The sequence below is a fragment of the Leiobunum rupestre genome, chromosome 9 (genome assembly GCF_980474605.1).
Source record: "Leiobunum rupestre chromosome 9, qqLeiRupe1.1.hap1, whole genome shotgun sequence".
Lineage (NCBI taxonomy): Eukaryota > Metazoa > Arthropoda > Arachnida > Opiliones > Sclerosomatidae > Leiobunum > Leiobunum rupestre.
This window is the reverse complement of record NC_143392.1, coordinates 38,953,263-38,973,076: the sequence shown is the minus strand read 5'-3', so window position 1 is coordinate 38,973,076 and position 19,814 is coordinate 38,953,263. Positions and strand designations below refer to the sequence as shown.

At 36.7% G+C, this 19,814-nt stretch overlaps 3 protein-coding genes across 11 annotated transcripts; 1 reads left to right on the top strand and 2 right to left on the bottom strand.

Moving 5' to 3' along the window:
- Positions 1-1,997: 1,997 nt before the first annotated feature.
- Positions 1,998-4,132, top strand: LOC149927419 (ferric reductase 1-like). Of its 2 annotated transcripts, none has more exons than XM_090158868.1 (4): positions 1,998-2,189; positions 2,264-2,431; positions 3,197-3,416; positions 3,800-4,132. In XM_090158868.1, the coding sequence occupies exons 1-4, from the start codon at positions 2,153-2,155 to the stop codon at positions 3,849-3,851; spliced, it is 477 nt and encodes a 158-aa protein (XP_090014994.1). In that variant the 5' UTR covers positions 1,998-2,152; the 3' UTR covers positions 3,852-4,132. The 2 variants fall into 2 exon arrangements, with proteins under 2 accessions (XP_090014994.1, XP_090014993.1); XM_090158867.1 differs by having other exon boundaries at positions 3,487-4,132.
- A 1,102-nt stretch (positions 4,133-5,234) lies between these two features.
- LOC149927418 (uncharacterized) lies at positions 5,235-10,019 on the bottom strand. 3 transcript variants are annotated; one of them, XM_090159226.1, is made up of 4 exons: positions 9,856-10,019; positions 8,018-8,056; positions 5,682-5,717; positions 5,235-5,573 (listed from the first exon to the last, which is right to left on the bottom strand). In XM_090159226.1, the coding sequence occupies exons 1-4, from the start codon at positions 9,929-9,931 to the stop codon at positions 5,329-5,331; spliced, it is 396 nt and encodes a 131-aa protein (XP_090015352.1). In that variant the 5' UTR covers positions 9,932-10,019; the 3' UTR covers positions 5,235-5,328. The 3 variants fall into 3 exon arrangements, with proteins under 3 accessions (XP_090015352.1, XP_090015353.1, XP_090015354.1); XM_090159227.1 differs by lacking the exon at positions 8,018-8,056 and having other exon boundaries at positions 9,841-10,019; XM_090159228.1 differs by lacking the exon at positions 8,018-8,056.
- Positions 10,020-11,986: 1,967 nt separating this feature from the next.
- LOC149927417 (eukaryotic translation initiation factor 4B-like) lies at positions 11,987-15,858 on the bottom strand. 6 transcript variants are annotated; one of them, XM_090158717.1, is made up of 12 exons: positions 15,761-15,858; positions 15,160-15,294; positions 14,901-15,091; positions 14,703-14,825; positions 14,595-14,640; positions 14,388-14,516; positions 14,067-14,318; positions 13,656-13,982; positions 13,224-13,579; positions 13,083-13,158; positions 12,912-13,021; positions 11,987-12,848 (listed from the first exon to the last, which is right to left on the bottom strand). In XM_090158717.1, exons 1-12 carry the CDS (start codon positions 15,768-15,770, stop codon positions 12,777-12,779), a joined length of 1,827 nt encoding a protein of 608 aa, XP_090014843.1. In that variant the 5' UTR covers positions 15,771-15,858; the 3' UTR covers positions 11,987-12,776. The 6 variants fall into 6 exon arrangements, with proteins under 6 accessions (XP_090014843.1, XP_090014845.1, XP_090014844.1 ...); XM_090158719.1 differs by having other exon boundaries at positions 13,083-13,149; XM_090158718.1 differs by lacking the exon at positions 15,761-15,858 and adding an exon at positions 15,680-15,714.
- Positions 15,859-19,814: the final 3,956 nt, after the last annotated feature.

Below are 19,814 nucleotides of genomic sequence, written 5' to 3'. Positions count from 1 at the left end.
TTGTTTCCCTGTATGTAATATGTGAATTGGTGTATTGAGTCTATTTCGCCAATGGCTAGTTAGCTACATAAATCATTGTGTGGCTAAGGACATACAACTCTTATCCGCGAATTGCTCCTCCAACTTCTCAAAACCAAATAATATCAGTTTGAAGGTAAACTTATTCACCGTAAGAAAAATCCAAGAAAGTTCCCAAATTTTAAAAAAATTGTTAATGAGTTAACCCCAATTAAACTAGACCTTATTTCAACGTTGCGAAGTACAGGTACAACACCCCCATCCGCGACGTAGGAACTGGAAAAAGTCATTCCAAAGTTATATAGCTCATCAACGCAGCGAGAAATATTCCGAGTTGACTGGGAAATCCCCCTCCGGCGGATCGTTGAACCTAATCGAGAAAAAACGAACAGGATTTTGCCATTTGAGTTTTCATAATTTGCGTGATTATTTTCAACCTTTTAATGGTTGCGTTCGCATAAACAGAAGAGCCAACAAGGCGTATCTATCAACGCAGCCAAGGGGAAAGATACGCGAACTAATCCTCAAAGCGAACAAGATTAACGAGATTCACCATCATATAAAAATACTTTTGTTTTGAATTTACAGAAACTGGCTTTAAATGTAGATAAAACCCGTTATATTTCGATGACTCGTGTATAGAATGTTCGTCTTTCTACACAGATCGACTACAATGTTTGTACAAGAATGTATTTATTTTATATTTTAGGATAATGACTATGTTGAGACGAAACGCGGACATCATGGTCTAAGTTATCAGTTAAAGTCACCAGCGTGTCTTTAAATCGCGTCGGAAAACGTCAATGTTTGGGAACCAATGAGATACCAAGCTGATTTTGTTTTTTTAAGGGGTAGGAGCTTAGAATTGTTTCAACATTGTCATTCTCCCGAAGTAGAAATAAACTCTTCTTTGGATTAACATGAAGGTTCATCTAGAAATAACAAATTAATTAATAATACTAATAATTATCAGCTAGGCTAATACCCAAAACACCACCTCGGGGCTTAAGTCATCAAGCGACTTTTAAAGCCATAAATACAGACGGCCGGATTACAATGCGTAGGAGAGTGACGGAAATCCTGTCATGCCAGCGAGCCAACACCTCCCTGCACTAACTATTACCGTTTACCATAATATTATCTATACTGTTAATGTTATTCAATTGAAATACGTACCTTCGCGCGATCCCGTTAGTTTTTTAAAATTCGTTTTGAATGAAAAATAGTGCATATAGCGAAATATACCATAATGTGGATTTCTAAAACTATTACTTACAGAAAATATGGTTTATAAATAAGTACCTATCCCTAAAAGGTTGAATTTTTACCTCGTTACGCCGGGTACACATCCTTGTTTTCTCGGGAAATTTTGCGTTGAGCCCGCGAAGGGTCTTGATTCTTTGTAATGTTCTAAATAGAAACTTCTCTCGTAAGATATATTTCATATACTTCTGATTACACTGATTATTTATAGTTTATAGAAAGTCATACCCTTTGAAATTCTGGAAACACCTTCACGGATTTTGGTACGTTTCCAAGTTTATTTTGTTTGATCCTTTGTTCAATAAATCACGCGAGAAAAAAATCACTTTGGTTTCTGGCTGCGCTTGTAGATTAATATACGCGGTTTCCTTATGCACCGCCCCAGTTACTTCCTTTAATCCGCGCAAAATCATGTTCGAAAAATTCTATAATAAAGAGGACCGTTATCCTCGAGAAGATTTATAAGGAAGACAATAAGAAAAACACTTCTCAGACCTTTTAACTTTATTCCATCTTCCGTGATTTGTTTTTATAAAGGGCAGCCGACAATTATCGGGTCGCGGCAAATTACGGGGGCCTTAATTTCGTCATAGCCAGGACTTGGTAGATACTATTGAGCTATAAAAATTAGTATGGCAATTCTAATGGTTTTTAAATTAAAGCTTTGTGGGTCATCGAAATAATTTTAACCTTTGTCGGATGGTTAATTCGTTCTGTGAAAAGCGAAAGGCGAAATGATTTTTTTTATCTCTTCATCGCGTCTCACGCGTTACCTCAAATTCGCCCAGAGCTGAAAAATGGGTCACTTATAGCTCGCGAACCTGCCTGGCAAGACGCTTCTACAGAGTTCGCTCTGACTACTTTTTATAAGATGAACGCGAAACGTCTGTTAATAGCGGTTCTTTTGGGTACGTTATTTATAACGTCGGAATTAGTCACGGAAATAACTGAGATTATAACAAAGTTTCGAATACGATTATAGGTTGTCTATGCGGCCTGGTTGTATCCTTCCCTCAAGGAGCACCCACGGAGGCCTGCGAGACTTTGAGTCCCAGCAGAGGACATGGAAAGTCAACTCGCCTACCTGAGGAATCCCCCTTTCTGGTCATACAGTCCACGACTAAGTACAGACAAGGCAGTAAAGTTAATGGTAAGATTGGAATACATACTTCTAAAATGACGTATTTCCGTTAATTCGCGTTATCAGATGTATAATATATCGTTTACTGCCAATGTTATTTACTAGCTAGCTGAAATATAGTTAGATATTGTTATTTTTCAACTAATTACATCTGGAAAAATACGTTTTTTATATGGTAAATATTCCTACGCAGTGTGATTTTTACATTTTGCACCGTTAAGCGGAGTTATACGCGGTAAATTTTCAGACACGATGCGATTTGGGCAAAGACGTTTCAATAAATCATCATCATGGAAATCGCCAAGGAAGTTACTGTTTATAAAGTGCTCGTTGAAATAATGGAAACCTTTCGCTTGTACAGATTGAAACAAGAGTTTAATTTTAACCTGCTAGCTTTTTTCACGTATTAAGGCTTAGCAAAAACACGACGTTCGGTTTCCAGGTGAGACGTTTCCATTATTTCAAATAAACAGTAACTTGAAGGTCCTGGCTCTTGGAAATATTACTTAATGGCGATTTCCTTGAAGATCATAATCATAATAATCAGCTAGGCTAATACCCAAGGCACCACCTTAGGCCTAAGTCATCAAGCGACTGTTGAAGCCTTTAATTCAGGTGGCCGGGTTACTATGCGTATGAGGGTGGTGGCAAGCCCTGCATGCCACACGATCGAGCCAACAGCTCCCTACACTAACTATTACCTATTGAAAGTGCCCGTGAAGGTTCATGTTTCTTGCTGTCGTAAGAAAATATACTGGTGTTACTATTTTCTAGTGAACATCTTCTCGACGAGTCCCAATGAGTTTTTCAAAGGATTTGTGGTGCAAGCCCAAGATCCGCGTACTGGTCGGTTCGTAGGTACTTTCAGTGAAGGAGAGGGATTGGTGGCAATGCCCGAGTGCTCTTCGGTCACCCACAAGGACCCTCACCCCAAGCAAGCGTCGATTTTGGAATGGACACCTGATCCAGGCACTTCGGGCGAGGTCGCTTTTAGGTAAGGTCAATTCAAATTTACGACTTTATTTGATAAGTTTAAACTAAAACGCGTTTCTCGTATTGCTTAGATCCACAATTGTCCAAAACAAAACAATTTATTACGAAAACGTTCCTTCGTTGGTTTACGTTCATCAATAAAAACTTTTTTTCTTCGCCTGTAAACAATGAACCACGTTACATAAATTATATTAATTTGGTTTTAAAAAAGCTTTTTAAATTATATGATGAATTTTGATACCAGTGGCGAAATCAGTCTTCTATCACAAATTTTGCGAAAATATCAACTTTTTATAAAAACACGCGCCTTCATTACGCTGTACTCTTTCAAATGTTTAAATCGATATTGTTCCCGCCAAAATGTTACGTGATTTTTGCTTTCAGACCACGTTTTGTCTTTTACCGATTCGAAGTTTTGTTCAACCGAAACGCGTAGGTTGATAAGTCAGAAGTGAAATAGGTAGTAAGAGAACGGTTAAATAGGACGAAAAGCTTTTGAAAAGTTGATTTTGTACGAACCGTTTGACACGGTAGTTGGCGTAAAGCAAAAGAATTGTAATTACCTACTTGGCTTTCGTCTAATTTCTTCGCGAAGGTGAACGTATGAAATGTCGGTATTCACCCGAAGCGTTGACGCTTGATCAAACCTCAGTTTATTAAATTGTTAGCGTAATTTGAAAATTGTAAAAACTCGTTTTCCCCCGTATGTATGTTTTATCGCGATTGTATTTTTTTATTAAAAAAATTTTATCACAAAAAAGCCACCTTCATTATTTCAAAAAAAAAATATAATTAATAAGATCGTTATCTCGTCAAACACGATTTATCGACTGCTAAGTCGCCAGCGGAAACTCTTGAACTCTCTGGGTCACTGATAAAAAAATGGACCCCCAGGGGTGCTAGCTAGGAGTCAAACAAAAAAGATTTTTGAAGTTCCAAAAAGTGTTCATCCGCGGGGTACGAATTTTTAACCGAAATTAAGCGCCTAATAAAAGGCAGAATGGAAAGAGAATAAAAAAAGTGGCACAGATAACTAGGTACCCCTTAACATTGTGAGACGAAAAAACTATTAGTTACCCGCCCTGGCTAAAAGATCTTTTTAAATTTGTACCGAAAACCCCTTTTAAACGGTTATCATTTTAAATTTTTTGACACCGTCAAATGAAAAAAAAAACTTGAAAAAAAAAAATGGGGGAATAGGTACAATATTTCGTATCCTCAACCCAACACCTCCACCCAAAGTCCGAAATGTTTAGTTCCACTTTCACTTAAAACGAACTCCAACAAAACTCGTTAATGAAGGTGTCTACAAAAATACGAACTGAGGTAAATCCGCCCCATAGCCACGAGGGAATATCGGGAAAATTTCAAGCCGTGACTAGATTGTTCGGATACACCTGTCGTAAGCTAAAGAACCTTTGATCGAGCCGACTGTACGCCTTAGAAGGGACTGCCAGCTGACTCGAGTAGAATTAGGGTAGAAATGACGCGGTTAAGCTCCCGCATTCTTGTTTCGTAAAGGCGGGAATGTATCGAGGGCTGGCTTAATTTGTAAGGGAACTCACTCATTAATGTCCCAAATGGGACCCACAAATTGATCGTTTATTATTAAAAGAAGGAATAATTGAATCAATTATTCAGAGTACCTGAAAATGAAACTAATTAATTAAAGATAAAAGGAAAGTCCCACGAATACTAAATGAACTAAATGAGTAGGAACTTTCTTGGAAAATAAATTTCTTTTGGGTGTTTTGACTCGAGAAACGTTCTTTATTGTTAGGGTTTCGATACAAAATATTATTTCCCGTTACGTATGGCGTCTTTAAAATAAGGTTTTCTTTTTAATCATTTTATTACGTACGATGTTTAATTCGACTCAGTTCTTATTTTTAAGTTTTTGATTATTGAAAAACCTATCGCTCGTCGTCGTTGGCGGTCGCGATGATCTTGAGTAGCTTGTTCATCATCCTAGCGTTGTAGTAGGGCGAAGAAGAAGTCTTGGGCCTCAAAAGGGACAAGTACCAGTTGGTGAATGGTTTATTGTCCAGTTCCAATAACCTCTGGGCCGTCGTTTGGTCGGACAAGGCGAAGTCTGGCGACGAAGTATCCGTTTCGGGTTCCTCCACGACTAGGCCGTTACCAGTTCTCTTTCCATGACCTGTAACGGGAATATTCGCGCGAGAAATTTGTTTAAAAGCACTTTAATGCGCGGTAATTATAAAAAATTACGTATAAACATAACCTAAATTTATCAATTGGAGCTCACCTCCTAAACAGGAATGTCCGTATTGTTGGCAAGCCCCTGCATTCGATGAGGGGAAAAAGTAATCATTAAAATGACAGCAAATCGAATTTAAACCGTAACTAATGACTAACAAGGAGACATCCCGAAGTGTAACCCACCGATTTTGTTCAAATTCGGGGGATTGGTAGACCTTCATGTATCATGAAAAATCCTAAAGGGAATTTATTCAATGGGCAACCGTTTTGCCGTGGCAACGAAAAATGTTTTTGACAACAACAAATGGAAATTTTCCCATTGAAAATAACATGGGATTCTGACCGATTCCTAGGGCCGCCCCCCCCCCCCCCCCTGTGAAAATTTGAACAATTTCAAAATTTCGAAAATGCCAAAAAAAGAAAAAAGAAATAAAAATTGACAATAAAAACATCAAAATTGATCAACTTTTGATCAATTTGAAGTCAAAATCCCATGTTATTTTCAATGGGAAAATTTTATATTTTGTATTATCAAAAACATTTTTCATTGCCATGGCAAAACGGTTGCCCATTGAATAAATTCCCTTTAGGATTTTTCATCATACATGAACGTCTACCAATCCCCCGAGTTTGAACAAATTCGGTGGGTTACACTTCGGGATGTCTCCTTGTAAGAACAAAAAATCCAAATGACAGTCTATATTCTATACATAATCTGAAATACATAGACATGGAATTGAAAGTTGTTGAAGGACAAGAATAAATGATTTTACCTTGGAAGACGTAATTAAATGCAGATTTTGTCTAGTTAGACACTCAAAATTACATGTTTTTCTCGTGTTATTTCCGTGACAAAGATATCGACGTTTTAATTGAATTTAAGGAGTCTAACTGGACAAACTACAGGGCACGTTTAAATTTAAGCGCTTAAAGGCTCAGTTACAGTTTGACAGGTATGGCCAAGTATAAACACATGTTTGATTCCCAAACACTTCAAATAATAGAGAAATAATAGAATAAAATGTACGCCTTTTGAGCAATCACAACACTGTAAACACCAAACATTTTACTTTATTCTTTATAATTTGCTTCAACTCGGGGAAACTTTGAAGAATTTTTTGGACTCAAAGATTTTCTTTGTAAAAGAAAATCAACTAGACACGTACATAGGGATTTCGCTTTTACGCGGTAAAAAGAAACCTATTGCGCTTTGATCTCGGGCCGGATTACGTGCCTAGCGTTACGACCAATGAACAATCGGTACTGTTCAATTGAAAATGGAATTGGAGGTAATCAACGGCCCAATTACCGTGCCGCTTTTTCTCTCTCACCTTCAGAAAAACAATAGGCTGATTCTAGTGGGTAGTCATGAGCTACAGGCTGCGATGTAAGGGAAATATACAGACTATATAAATATATACCAGATAGTCTATAGTTTTCATAAAGAGTTTGCCATATCTCCCACGAGTAAATTCTAGCGCGTACAAGTATAATTTAAACTGAGATAGAACGAAAATAGTTTACACAACGGACAATTTCCTATAGAAAGCGAAAGAAACACATTTTTGGGGTCTAGAAGCCAACATTCGCAATTTCAGCTAAGACAAACACATAAAACATATTGTAGTTCAGTTACGAACAACGCCTAAAAGCAGCATTAGACCAACCACGGAATTGCCAGGGAAGTGGCGGAAATGGTTCCCCGAACGGACATATGACGTAAAACACATAAATATTACGTAATGAGCCTATTTATAGTATAACTCTCCTCTTTGGATTCCTATTAAGAGATAGGAACACAAGCCCTTTTCATAGAAAACAATGCGTGAAAAATAAAATAGATTTTTTCACGCCAAACCGATACACAAATGGTGAAGGAGAAGATTGATTTTTAAATACGCAGTCTCAATGGATGGAGCCAGAAGTCAAAATTGTGAACATTTTAAATTATCTAAAAATCAATGAAAAAAGGTTTGTTTTTCTTTTCACGTTAATATTTCCTGAATTGAGCTATTTGTTTATACACAAAACTTGGTTTTATTTAATTGTAAGAAAACTTAGAAAGAATAAAATCAAATATAAATAAGGACATTAAAATATAAATTCTAAGGGGCTTTCCTCTAAAATTTTTGTTTCCCTATTAGCAATTTGTGAATTGGTCTAGAGGTTCTGATTGTTATGAGTGCGCGGATTTTATGGATTTTATAGAAATGCAAAGCAATTGGGTATGGAAACCCCTTCGCAAGATCACAAATAGGACACGATATAGAAAGGACAGACAAATTTCTCGTCTTTACTTTTCAATTACCGTTATAAAACGGTGTTGGACACTTCATGGCCATACTCATGTTTTAACATGAATAATACATGTACTAATCATACCTTCTTGAACTGGAATATAGTTTGGCTTTTGCGCCCTGCCTGTGAAACAAACAACTGTCGTTAATTTCGACATGAAAGATTTGCGAGTCGTCAAGCAAAGCCATGAAAAGTTTTGCGTTTGAAAACGGTTAAAAAACCTCAAAATAATACCATTAATACATTCATTTCTACCATGAACATTAAACTATATCATCATTCTTTCTTGTGCTAGGATTAGTGAATCCTTTTTTCGTTTTACGTAATCACTTAAGCCAATCAGGAGACACTCGGCTTTTCGTTAAATCGATCCACAAAACGCGTTTGGTATTGCTCATTTTAAATGACAAAGAAAATTACTTTAATCTTTTTAGAAAATAAATCTACATAAGGCCTACTACAAATTTAGTATATTATGGTAAATAAAGGTACTTGATGTTAACATTTTTACCTATTTTCGTGTTAAAATGTCACGAAATAAATTTCGTACTAAGCCTTGGTAACAACCAATTTTCTTAACGATGCCCTGCAAAATCATTTTGGCCAACGGGACGTTACCAATGTCATATTAGCAAAGCCCCTCCCATCCCCGTAACTGAGGGTAGGTTATCTAATTCTGTTCAATATTTATGGTACAAATAAATAAATTTATGATAATACGTAATATACCTTCAGTAAAACTACTTTAAAAAATATAACTTACTACAATACCTATATGTTTCAAACGGAATAGTTGTTTTTTGATCTCTGACGACTGTAAAGCGCGCTCGTATACTTGTAAAAGTAAAAAGACTGTGACGTAAGAGCAACATTTAACGTTACTTTATAAAACTAACTATTCCAGACAATATTTGCCGGAGTGACGAAGATATAGAGGGAAATTATATAGGTATCTTGTTAAAATATACGTCTTCTGTTATACGTAGTTGTTTCGAAACATAAAACTCCGATGGTTCATTAAACTGAAATTAGAGAGGTTTTCCCTCGAGCCCAAAACTGGTCTTTCCAAAATTTTAAGAGGCTATGTATACATTTTAATTAATATCGCCATAAATATCATTTTACACGATCCTATTCTCTGAAATAATGCGGCGACTCTAGTTTTTGTTCACTAAGGAAGCCGTCTTCGATTTCCCCACTGATTTTGCAAAGTTAATTAGTTCCACATTTTGAACTAAAAAATTTTTGCAATAACAATACTTTATAGTTATTTGGCAACTCATTAGAAACCAAAAGCTTACCTAAACTAGAAAAATTGGCACCATTAGCGAAGTTGAAGAATTGGAAAAAATATGATCTGCTAACGTGATATCATATTAAGAATTTACAAATATGATAATAAAAATATCTAATTCTTAATTACGCGTCAATTAAAAATATTTAATTTTTCTTTAGAATTATCCAATTCAAATAGCACAACTTAACTAAGAAGTATAGAAGATGCGATACCATTATAATATTGTCAAAACCTAGAAACTATTTCAAAGCAGGGTCATATCTCTTTAGAATTTTCCGATTCCAATAGCACAACTTAACTTAGAGGTAAATAAAGATGCGATACCATTATATTTTCAAAAATAAATTACCTTCAATAGTTCCTAGGTTTTGACATTTATGAGTTGAACGCAATTGAAACTGCTATAGAAAAAGGTAAGAGAATGGGGTCTTTCGCGCGTCTCAGCAGGCCCGATGCGACTATGATTTGTCAAAACCTAGGAACTATTGAAGGTAATTTTTTTCAAAGCGGTTACCTCAAAGTAATTGCTAAATTCGGGTTTGAAGCTTAAAATGCGTGCAAGTATGAGAGAGAGAGAGAGAGAGAGAGAGAGAGAAGAAAATTATCCCACCAGAAACTTTCTTACCGCTGGCAGTTCCAAAAGGAAGATTCGTCGTTGTAATCATCAGAACCACTAGCAGCGTTTGGACGTAAGCGGGCATTTTGTTTTGGCAAAACGTTTGAACTGGTTAAAGCGAAACTTTAACTGACCCCGAAGGAACTTAGGAAGCGTTCCGAAGACGAGGTAGGACGATGAAGGTGTGAGACCGATCGGCCACGAAACGGTACCTTTATGGACTTTAGTGAAGCTAACAATAGCTCGGAAGGAAAAAAAGAAAGAGTAATTTCATTCCACCCCCGCCACTATTTTTGCTTGACCACTTTATATTGTCTTTTATAGCGCCTTATCATTGAAATGAAGGGAGGAGTACCTTATAGTGTAGGACAATGTTGTTAGGTAACGCGCGCATGTCCTTGCCGTCAGGGCGGGAACTTCGGGGCCCTCGGAGCGAGTCAGGTGTCTCGTGCGTAGGACGCCTGTATCTCTTATCCAACCTACCATAAACTTTTCCCAAACTTACCAAACACGACGTAACAAATATTTACCCCGAAAAAGAGGACCGAGGGAAACGGCCCTCTCAATGATGTGTATGGTAACAGGATTAAAGTTAATGAAGTCATTTTAAGTGATATCAGACACTATTAACTTCTCGTCGTTCTCGACTGTGTTAATTAAAATTAATAAGCACATTACAATAAATACTTAGGCGAGTTCCAAGCCATTGATTTTTTGTTTACGACGTACCAAGTATTTGTCCGGAGTCAAGAAGGCCAGTTTACCTTTTTTCGATCAGTTTATACAAGTTCTTGGTTGATTTGAGTGCTTGATAAGTGAACCCGTAGTTTAGGTCACGGCTCATTGATTCTGTTATGTCCGCCTACGCGTCCCTACTGGTGATTCACGATTTGATATACAACTAACTAATATGGGGTCTAATATTTTGAACAAGAAATGTTTACTCTGTTTGACTGGAACTTGGAAGGGATCGCAATGTTTTTCGATTTATTTCTGAAACTACGTCGATACCTAGGCCTTTACAAAAATAATCTATATGATATTTGTTTACACTTTATGAAACACAGTCGAATGGTGTCTTCGTGATGTTTTAATAATTCGTAATTAGTAAAATACTTAATCAGCTACCAAGAACATTACGTAACCGGATTATTGATTTTTGAAAACGTTTCTGTGATTTCCCAAAATATTTGAATTCTAATGATTTTCTTTGTGATTTCCATACGATTTCTCTGATTGAAGTATACACTGAATAGTCTGTTAACACGTGTTACGACTTGGTTTTAATATAACTAGCACTGTTGGTCACTGATTGAAGTAGAATTAACCCTAGGATTAACCCAAGAATGAACTAAATCTAAAAATCGTCTGCTAACACGTATTACGACTTAGTTTTAACCAAACTAGCAATCAATCTAGTAGAAATGTGAAGTATGTTGATCAACCTTTAAATAGAGAAAATCATACATCCTTTAAAGGGAGTAGAGTCAGTAGACCTTAGACCAATATATAAATCCCTGAGATTTATTGGTCTTTGAGTAGACATCGAGGTAGACAGTAAAATCTAAAAATCGTCTGCCTTAATGTAACTAGTGCAACTAACCACGCTTTGGCAAAACCTCATAGCAGAAATGCGAAATTTAATTGGTCTAGCATAAATATTGAATTTTATTCGCGGCCGAAAACTATAGAGTAGTTTCAGTTCGTAGCTTTGGCTATGGCCGCCATTTTGTGCGGGATTTTTTCTCTTTGGGAAAAAGCATAGGTGACGTCGTGTCACGTGATACTGAAATCACTGTATTGGTTTTTCCTCATCTTTATTCGTAAATTTGACATTATAAATAATGATATTTGCATTTTAATATAATTTCCACATCGTTGATTATATTTGGATGATTTTATTTAAGAAAAAACGTTCTTATAACTGTACAATTTGTCTGTAGCAGACGCTAGATCATAGGCGCAATCTTGAAGAAGCTAGCGCCGTTACGCCACCTAGACTCGTTTCGGTTGCTAATAATCCCAAATTTTATGATTTTGAAAATCTCCCAGGTCATTTTGTAGGAATAGGTTTAGGAAAGGACAATGTAATTACTGGTTTTGGTATTTTTATTTCTACTAAAAATGAAACGGGTGCGGGTGATATAACAAAAAGAATTTTATTTTGCAATTCTATTGATATTGCAATATGCGCCACTTGAAACACTTTTTTTTTTAAATATGTACAGTTTTTTTCACTTTACATTAATAAACTGCAAAGAGACATATAAAAAACACAGCTTTTTTTTTCGGAGCCAGCAGTACTTTCTTATAGAAGCTCTCTTTACAGGGGTCGTTCAGAAAGAATATCAAAAGCACCACAATAAAACCTTTGTGAATAATTTTAAATTTAAATCCTAGATAAATCTAATTGTAATTAGTCCCTCATACATTAAATAGTAAACAAAAACATTGTGTTAATGTTAAAGAATCCTGCCAGAAATTCCACAAGAAAAAAGTTATATCTACTTTTTACTTAGTTTTCATATTGAACGATTTATTTCTACATTAAAGCATTTCCGTAAATTTAACCAGTAATCTTTCTTACAAAAATATCCAAAAAACCAAGTACTACAAGGGTTGAAATTTACAAGTTTCTTCATTATTTAGCAATGTTTTTTTTAACATTACTTGTAGAATACGTAATTTTTTAATAATTAAAAATAATCTTGTCAAGAACTGGTGAAAATAAAACTAAGTCTAGTCAATATGTATGTAGCAAAGGGGAATTTTTTTAATGAAATTTAAGCCATTGGTTTCAAAAAACCTTTTTAAAGGGAAAATTGGTATAAGAAAACAAGCAGTAGGTCTCTTCATTTTAAATTTTTCTAAAGTTTTTTTTTATTATTTTAGTTTTTTATGTAATCAAAAATTTAACTGGAGATAGTAGGCTAATCAGAGGTGCTTCCAGGTTCTTCATCTCCAGCATCAAGATGAGAAAATACATTGGGTGACACATAGCTCTAATAAAACAAATTTTGATCAATAAGATAATTACAGATTAATTGTGATTAAGAATAATTTACTTTAGGTTCACTATCAATGTATTTAGGAGGAGCAGGGGCGCGTTCTTTTACGTCACCATTGGCTCTGTAACTCTTTTTTCTGCCACCCTCGTAATCCGGATTATTATCCGCTAATAGAGAGGGAAAAATTACTAAAATAAAAACAATTTCAATCAATAAAAAAATACATACCAGATGATCGTCCACTTGGTGGAAGTTGTTCTCTTTCTTTGTCACTTCCTCCCGAGCTATTATGGCGCTGTAGCCCCTGAAAGGGGCATAGTTTAATGGAAGCTCAAGTATTATTTTTAAAAAACAATAAAAGTAACGTACAATTTTTCCAGAAGTAGGTTTGTTGGGTGGCTGATCATCTTCTGAACAGCTACTTCTGTAGTGTCTGCCTGATTCGGAAGACTGTCGAGATCTTCCGGACTCTGAGCCTGGGCCTCTTTTCGGTGCATCTTCCTTCCTATCTCTCTCAAGTGCATACGCTTTTTCTTCCCTTTCCTTGGCCAAACGAAGCTCAATTTCCATTTCCTTAGCAGCTGTATCTACAGGCTTAGCACCACCGAAAATTGCCGATCCAGATGAGGTTTTTGCAGGGCTCGGTGTTGAATCTTGAATGGGCTTCGATCTAGGTTGCAATTGAAGCCGAGGACGTTCTTTAGCCTCGCTCTGTTGATTGTATGCTGAAACAATAGAGACTCTAGGTAATACCAACCCAATTGTATAGCTATTAATGTACATAAGTGATCAGCTTCTCACTTTTTTCAGTAAAGCTTCCACCACCACCACCACGAGGATCGTCGCGATTTTCACGAAAATCATCATCACCCCTTCTATTATAACCACCATCTCTCCTAAAATTGTTAAATTCGTCACCACCGTATCTATCCCGACCGTAGTTGTTCCTTCCCCGACGGCTGTAATCATCTGACCGATCAAAACCACTACCACCACCACCTTCTCCGCGCCTATCTCGACCATAATTATCACCGCGCTGAAAGTCATTTCGATCAGCTCCATCGTGAAAACTACTTCCAAAGTCTCTTCTATTACCACCACCACCTCCACCACCACGCTGGTCAAAGCCTAAAGCAAGGGATGTGGGAAAAGAATAAGCATATGCTCTTTAAATGTATTCTTGCGTTGATAATTAAACTCTAGGAAACAAACCTCCTCTGTCACCACCTCTATCTGCTCCTCTGTTGTTTCTGTCAAAGGTATCAAATCCTCCGCTTCTTTCTCCACCAAAACGTGAGGTATTCCTCTCAAAAGCTCCTCCGCCACCACTACTGCCTCGGTCAAAGTCACGATCACTGCTGAACTCTCTGTCATTTCTTTCAAACCGAGATGAGGAATCACGGTCGTAGCTAGGGCGACTTCTGTATGGTTCGGAATCAAATCCTCTGCCTGGAGGTTTGGCTTCTGAAACATTAAGAACCAATCTGTTATACTTTCACAATATTAAAGAACTCTGTTAGAGAAAATATTTACCATAGCGGTCATTTCTATATGGAGGTGGTTGAGAAAACTCTTCCTTGGGGGCTGACCTCCAATCACCAGCTGTTCGGTCAATCCTATCATCTCCTCCTCTACCACTACCACCGCCTCTCTCATTTTCAACTAAACCAAAAAATTACACTTAAATTGACTGGCATTACGTAATAAAGAGTAATAATCAACAATAAAATGCCAAATTACCATGTTCAGTGGCCAAGCTGACTTTGATAGACCGATTTTTCAATTGCTAGTGAGAAATTTTAATTAATATACTTACCAAATATTAATATTAAAATATGATTACTGTACTTCATTGTTCAGTGAAAGGGCATCGATTAATGATTTTCTATCTGGGAATTCTGCATAGCCAAAACCTCGCATACGCCCACGTTCTCCAACTTCACGGGGAATACGCACAGAAGAAACTTCCAGCTACAACGATATAACATTACAATGGATATTATTATTATCATGAATACTCAATAAAAGTTTAACTTGTTTACATACATTCATCTTTTTAAAGAATTTTTCGATATCTTCCTCATTAGCTTCATAGGGTAAGTTTCCAACATATGCCGTATAAGGAGGGCTTGTTGGAATTTGATCCATGTCAACATCTGGACCCCTGGCAGCCTTTGGAGCAGTAGGGAGCAAAACTTTATCAAGTTTCTTAACATCCGAGGATAAAGTAAACCGATCTGTAGCAAGAGTTATATGAATTTGATTTATAATTTTTTTATGGCAACCCAAACTGTGTGATACTTGCCATCAATAGATTCATTTTCCATAGTTTCAGCCCAGTCAACGTGTCTGGATGCAAATCCTGGAGCAGCATCTTGATTCTCATTTAAGAAAGTGGATAAAGGAAGTGTCGTCCCCTTCCTGCCTTTTTTTCCTTTAGCTACAAAGTTTAGACATATGCTTGTCAATCACAATAAAAGCTTGGGAACATGTTCATAATATTTAAATAGGCTTATTTTACAATATTTTTTTGTAATATTTCTAATAATTTTAAATATTCAAAAAAAGGAAGAATGTTTAATCCAGAATTTCTAGTGCGTTAATTAAGCCAAGGTCAGTGGTAAAGTGGGAAGCGGTTGTAAATAAATTAGATGATATATCTCATTCAGGATGATGTTCATACACTATGAAAAGTCGTACACGTTACAACTTAAAATTCTTCCGAGGAAATTCGAGCCGAGGCTTAGCGTAAGCAAACGCGACAAACACGATAGCTTAAGGGGTAATTACATAAATAAAAATATGGATTAGTCTACGAAACTAACATTTGCTCATTTGTAACAAATAAGAGAGAAACCTGATCAAAGTCGCGCAACTGATAAATGAAAATTAAACAAAATACTTACCAGCCGACATTTCTTGTTAGTTATTAAAAGACGGAGTTACCGAATTTTCTACAGTTATTTGGCGGCACCTAGGAATGACCGTAGTTAGTGCGAAAGACGCGAAATTCAAGTGCGTTGACTTATCACGTTTCTAATCAAAATATTAAATAAATACCTAAAATTACTAGTCAAATAATGTAAAAGTGGTTAAAATAAAAATTATGTTAATCAAATGTAAGTTATATCTTCATAATTTGCTTTTACTTTTATCATTTTCGCTATTTGCTTGCTTAATGGATGCGTTCAGTAATAGCGTTTTTCATTTGATTGGTCGAGATTCGCTCCGAATCTGTCTCTGACGTCATAGATCTCGCCCATAGTGAAAATAAGTAGCCAGGGGAAAAAAGAGCTTCTTTCTGTTATGGAAATTTCATCCCTCCCCGTGGCATGCGTTATAGCACTACCTACTTTATTTAAACAAGGCTCGTGCATAATCGCCAAAAATATTTTTTATGGTCTTTTTACTTCGTCGCGTATTCCCTAGAGCATAGAAATCTCATAGGTAACTAGAATGCTGCCGTGTAACTGGCAAATGGACCAAACGCCGTGGCAGACGATAGCCAGATCTCAGCCAATCAGAGCTCAAAGAGTGGTTCTGCGGTTACTTCTGCCAAGAATTTAATGTCACCAGAGAGAATGACGTCACCTAGCTCCCGCTATAGTAGCGGAACCAAGGAGGATCATTAGCCTCCTTGGCGGAACCACTCTACGGCCTCTCATTGGCTGAAGGTACAAAACGAACTGGTGACAAGCTCGGCCGTAGGCGGCAGCATTCTAGTTTCCTATGAGATTTCTATGCACTCGAGAGGCGCAGCTACGTCTAAATAAATCACGTGATTTTCTGAATTCTACTGCCAAAAAGTCCTACACGTTAAAGCATGGAGAAAAGGGAGAAGGGAATATAACCTCAGGTATTTAGTTTGGAACACCAACGTTTGCAGCTCTGACCGCGCATGCCTTTGGCTTTAGAAATGTTTGGCGCCACTGTACAGGGTAATTGTAAAAATTGAAGGGGTCTTCCGTAAAGATTGCTTTGCAGGTTATATAATTTATATTCCCTTTAATGGCGTAAGCGAATCCTACGGCTTTTTTACCCTTTTTATCACTTTATTTAAAATACCTAAAAATTGAAATGAAATTTATTTTCTAGGGCCTAGTCATGCCTTTTTGTGTAACCCCACAATGTGGTCTAAATGATAAAAAGACTTAAAGGGAATATAACCTCAGGTATTTGGTGTGGAACACCAACGTTTGCAGCTCTGGCCGCTCTTGCCTTTGGCTTTAAAACTGTTTGGCGCCACTGTACAGGGAAAATTAGAAAATTGAAGGGGTGTTCCGTAAAGATTGCTTTGCGGGTTATATTCCCTTTAAGCTGGTGGAGTGAGTTTTCACTGCTTCCCAAAAAGAGAAGATCTTAAAGGGAATATAACCCCAGGTATTTGGTGTGGAACACCAACGTTTGCAGTTCTGGCCGCTCTTGCCTTTGCCTTTAAAAATATTTGGCGCCACTGTACAGGGAAGTTTGAAAAATTGAAGGGGTCTTCCACAAAGATTGCTTTTTAGGTTATATTCCCTTTAAAAGATAAAAAGTAAATAGGTGTCTGCCGTAGCCGTACCAAAGATAATTTAAACTCGTACCCTAGATTCGAAATCACTCTCTCGCGCGTTGCCTTTAGCGTTTATCTCTATGTCTCGCCCCAATCGACTAGAACATCCAAGCGGGAACATCCCATAAGCCATGGACCAAGAATCTAAAGGGACTCACTGTTTAAGCTTTAAAAAGCACGCGTTAATACTGGGAATAGGAAAATCACGGTTAATTTTAGTTCAATGTGGACAAACTTGGCGTCGCTGAAGTCGATTTCCGGCGTAGTTTCGTAGAGAAGCTTGAGCGTTCACGTTTAATTTTGACAAAATGACGTCGTTATTGTCGGTTAAATGATAAGGCTTAGTAGGTTTTTGACGTTGTATCAAAAGACGTGCATTTTCTTGTGTACAATTTTCATTGGTTAAAGCAGTCGCTATTAGGTTTTCCTCATTGTTATTCATAAATTTGACTATATTAATAATGATACTTTTTTTGCATCGTTTGCTTATATTTTGATAAATTTATGGGGGCGACCGAATTCCGTATTTTTGCTAAAGTTTGGCTCAACCGGAGGTGGCTAAATTCCAAGATTGCTAGAGATGCTGCTAATATTGGCTAAATTCTACATCGTGTCCGAATTCGTTTTATCCGAGGTTTTTTTGTCGACTCACGAGGCCGACTTACAAGCATCGATGCAGTCTATGTCTTAGCTATTTATCGTGGCGTCTCCATCCTCGCCTATTAGGCGTAACTATAAAGTAAATTTGTTCTTAACAACTTGTTAAAATGGGAAAACAAAATCACGTGACTATCATATCACAGCCAACCTCGATTCGGTAACTCGTATTCATAGTTGGCCGTGTGACGGTAAAATAAAAATTATTCCTTCCAGATACAGCAGGCAAATAATTAACTTACACCTTTCTATTTAAAAATGATTTAATTAATAATAATAATTAGATAATTTAGATGAATTGATCAAAATTTAAAAAATTAAATTAATAATAGTTCGTATTTCTTAGGATAGATGGTGCTGCAGTTCTCCGAAAAGTCAAGTGACTACCATCTTTTAATCCACCTTTGACTTTATAGTTTCGCATATTATAACGTAGGCACCCACCTAACTGCCCGAATATTTAGACAGCCTGAGAATAAAGCCGTCTTCCTAGTCTACTAGGAAAATAATTCAGACGCACCCATTGACTTTTTTATTAGTCTGTAGCAGACGCTAGATCATTGGCGCCAGTGTGAGAAATAAGGTACTATCACAGGCCAATCACCAGTTTAAAAAATTTGCTGGGCCAGTTTAAAAATTAAATGCTTGGGCCCTGGTGACCACTTAATTAATTCAAAGTTTTTTCCCTTCAAGATTTATAGTTCTTTATTTAACACTCCAAAATTTTGAAATACCCATAATAACTAACCTACTAAGCCTATGCCCTAGCACATATTGTCAAGAGTAGATAATTTGACCATAAATTATGAAAGCTTGATTTTGAAGGTTAAAAATGGTATGTGGTAAGTGGCCAGTTTTTTAATTAAACTACCTAGGCCCTACTGGCCACAGGTCCAGTTTTAAAAAATTCCTTATTTCTCAGCCTGATTGGCGCTACCTCGGAGAAGTTATAGCAGGGAGTACAGAACGGGAGTCGTTTTGATAGATCTTTCAGGGTTCTCAACCAAGAAGCCAGAGAATCGAGGTGGGTGGGTTGAAAGGGGGTGGAAGGTTGGCAAAATACGGGACAAGATACGGCTTTTTGCGCCATCTACCTAATTTGTGTGGCTTTGTTGTTTATGGATTAAGTGGATGCTGCCGTCTTTCATTAGATAATGTAGATCCTAATAGTAAATATTTAAATTATCTTACGACCGGCAATATTCCAAGTTTCTTGAGTAAAGCGTATCATTTTTAGGATATAATACAACTGAAATCATAGTACTAAATCAACGTAAATAAAATTTTGTATCATATTTCAAACCTTAAGCCTTTGCAATGATTTGCTAATATATTTCCCATTTTTGCCTTTAACATGGCCTTTTTAAACACATTCCCTAAAATAGAAAAATAAATTGTATAAAATGATATGAAATAATTATAAGATCTGTTAAAATAATTACATTTTTTTTTCTTTTGACTTTTGAAATGGTCCATGCTTATTTTCACCACGTGTGTAAAATTTGAATTTCTCAACAAAAACCGCATGGCCGCTGATAATAGATGGCGTTAAATAGTCTAGGTGTCCCGTATTTTGCAGAGTCGCCGGCTGAAGTGTAGCTCATTGCAGCAGAACCAAAAAAAACCCTCTTTTCATCTCCCGTTCTGTACTCCCTGGTTATAGCACCGTTAAGAGTAAGAAATGATAATTTGTGTAACACTCCGGTTTCATATTAAAACCAAATTTAATTTTTTTTTACTATAAAACATTT

Bases quoted from the DNA above. Each gene is read 5' to 3' on its own strand.
- LOC149927417 (XM_090158717.1), bottom strand. The intron at 14,826-14,900 runs GTATGTAAACAA...ATATCGTTGTAG, and splicing joins AATTCTTTAAAAAGATGAAT to CTGGAAGTTTCTTCTGTGCG. The intron at 13,022-13,082 runs GTATGTATTTTT...CCTCTCTATTAG, and splicing joins ACCAAGTGGACGATCATCTG to CGGATAATAATCCGGATTAC.
- LOC149927419 (XM_090158867.1), top strand. From the start codon at position 2,153: ATGAACGCGAAACGTCTGTTAATAGCGGTTCTTTTGG. The intron at 2,190-2,263 runs GTACGTTATTTA...ATACGATTATAG, and splicing joins GTTAATAGCGGTTCTTTTGG to GTTGTCTATGCGGCCTGGTT. The intron at 2,432-3,196 runs GTAAGATTGGAA...ACTATTTTCTAG, and splicing joins ACAAGGCAGTAAAGTTAATG to TGAACATCTTCTCGACGAGT.
- LOC149927418 (XM_090159226.1), bottom strand. From the start codon at position 9,931: ATGCCCGCTTACGTCCAAACGCTGCTAGTGGTTCTGATGATTACAACG. The intron at 5,718-8,017 runs GTATGATTAGTA...CATCGAATGCAG, and splicing joins CTATATTCCAGTTCAAGAAG to GGGCTTGCCAACAATACGGA. The intron at 5,574-5,681 runs GTGAGCTCCAAT...TTCCCGTTACAG, and splicing joins CGGACATTCCTGTTTAGGAG to GTCATGGAAAGAGAACTGGT.